This window comes from Neopelma chrysocephalum, unplaced genomic scaffold, assembly GCF_003984885.1.
Source record: "Neopelma chrysocephalum unplaced genomic scaffold, ASM398488v2 Primary Assembly neopelma1_95136, whole genome shotgun sequence".
In the NCBI taxonomy this organism is placed as follows: domain Eukaryota; kingdom Metazoa; phylum Chordata; class Aves; order Passeriformes; family Pipridae; genus Neopelma; species Neopelma chrysocephalum.
The window spans coordinates 1-1,891 of record NW_020923828.1 but is presented as its reverse complement, the minus strand read 5'-3'; the positions used below and the strand labels follow the sequence as shown (position 1 = coordinate 1,891).

The following is a 1,891-nucleotide window of genomic DNA, read 5'->3' as shown; positions in this document are numbered from 1 at the left end:
ACTGGAGGGCACTGGGATGGACTGGAGGGACTGGAAGGCACTGGAGGGCACTGGGAGGGACTGGGAGGCCCTGGGCTGTACTGGGAGGGCCTGTGCTGTCCTGGCCCCCCCTGACCGTGTGTCCCCCCCCCAGCGCCGGGGGAAGCCGGTGGGGAACCCGTGTCCCATCTGCCGGGACCGGAACCTGCTCGTGGATTTCCGGGTCAGTCCCTCTCCCTCCCGCCCCTTTGCCCTCTTTTTTAGCCCCTTTGCCCTCTTTTTTTTTTTTTCCCCTTTTCCTCAATTTTTCCCCCCTTTTTTTCCTCCCCCAGAACGTGAAGCTCCTGGATCAGTTTATTTGCCCCCACTCGGGGGTTGTTTTCCACCCCACACACACCGGTGAGGGGAACTGGGAGGCACTGGGAGGGCACTGGGGGGTACTGGGAGGAACTGGGGGAGTACTGGGAGGGACTGGGGGGTTCGTGACCGTGTCCCCCCCTTTCCCCCAGGGGTCTGCATGAGGCAGCACAAGCTCCTGTCCAAGGCCATCGCCCAGGCCCAGGATCACGGTGAGAGCCCTCAGGGGGGCCCAGGGTGGGCTCAGCACCCCCGGGTGCCCCCTCAGACCCCCTCACTGCCCCCTGCCCACCTCCCAAACCCCCCCCCAGGGCTGCTGTGGCTGCAGGTCCCCTACGTCCCCGTGCCCCGAGAGGACTTTAACAACCGGCACCCTGCGGTGGGAAAGACGCCCCCGGCGCCGGCGCTGAGGGAAGCGGGCGGGTTCTGGTACAGCTGGTACGAGCGGCGCCCGCCGCCCCCCGCCGAGATCGCGCGGATGCGCCGCCTCTACCGCGGCTTCCTCAAGGGGGAGGAGGCCCCGCCGGCCGCCCCGGGGGCACCCCCGGAGGCCCCTCAGAGCCCCGCCGGGGAGAAACGGGCGGAATAAAGCGGTTAAAAACCCCTCAAATGGGTGTTTGTGGTGCGAGGGGGCAAAATGGCGGGGGGGGTTTCAAAATGGCGGCTGGGGCGTGAGGGGAGTGTATCCCACGATGCCTTGCGGGGAGGGGGAGACGCCTCCCGCCACTTCGCTGCCGCGCGGGAAACCGGTTGCTAAGGGAGGGCGGGGCCTCGTTGCTAAGGGCGGGGAAGGAGCAGTAGCGATTGGCTGAGCGGTTGCCAGGGGCGGGGCTTGCTTGCTAAGGGTGGGTGAAAGCTCGACGACGATTGGTGGGTCAGTGCCACGCCCCGCCGCCATTGGCTGGCGGTTGCTATGGGCGGGATTTAGTTGCTAAGGGCCTGTAAAGGAGCAGCAGCGATTGGCTGTTGGTTGCTAAGGGCGGGACTCAGTTTCTAAGAGGCGATGAATGGACTCCTCCGATTGGTCATCGGTTGTCAAGGGCGGGACTCGGTTGCTAAGGGAGGATAAAGGAGCGGTTCTGATTGGCTGGGCCGTACCATGCCGGCCCCCGATTGGCCGGTTGTGGCGGTGGGCGTGGTCTCGGTGCCGCGGGCGCGGCCGTGGCGGGTCCGGGATCGGGATTTGGGGCGAATTGGGGGGATTTTGGGGTCTCGGGGGGTCCCGGGGCCCGGGGGGGGCCATGGAGTTCCCCTTCGAGCTCGGGCCGGTGCTCGGGGAGCGATTCTGTGTCGTGGATCAAAACCTGCGGCCCGCGGGGCGCGGGGGGGGCGGACACAGGTACGGGGGGGTTAAACTGGGGTTGGAATGGGGTTAAACTGGGGTTAGACCGGGGTTGGACTGGGGCTAAACTGGGGCTGGAATGGGGTTAGACTGGGGTTGGACTGGGGTTAAACTGGAGTTGGAATGGCGTTAAACTGGGTTTAGACTGGGGTTGGATTGGGGTTAGACTGGGGTTGGACACTGGGGTTAGACTGGGGTTGGACTGGGGTTGGA

General features: G+C 65.7%; 1 protein-coding gene across 1 annotated transcript; it reads left to right on the top strand.

The window, feature by feature from the left end:
* The first annotated feature begins 16 nt into the window (after positions 1-16).
* On the top strand, positions 17-946 carry LOC113980758 (28S ribosomal protein S18b, mitochondrial-like). The gene is made up of 4 exons (XM_027707977.1): positions 17-202; positions 312-378; positions 489-548; positions 648-946. The coding sequence occupies exons 1-4, from the start codon at positions 17-19 to the stop codon at positions 923-925; spliced, it is 591 nt and encodes a 196-aa protein (XP_027563778.1). The 3' UTR covers positions 926-946.
* Positions 947-1,891: the final 945 nt, after the last annotated feature.

What these genes read in the sequence shown, in the direction of transcription:
- LOC113980758 (XM_027707977.1), top strand. Translation starts at nt 17, where the DNA reads ATGGACTGGAGGGACTGGAAGGCACTGGAGGGCACTGGGAGGGACTGG. An exon ending in TTTCCACCCCACACACACCG is followed by an intron (nt 379 to 488) that starts GTGAGGGGAACT and finishes CCTTTCCCCCAG; the next exon opens with GGGTCTGCATGAGGCAGCAC. An exon ending in CGCCCAGGCCCAGGATCACG is followed by an intron (nt 549 to 647) that starts GTGAGAGCCCTC and finishes ACCCCCCCCCAG; the next exon opens with GGCTGCTGTGGCTGCAGGTC.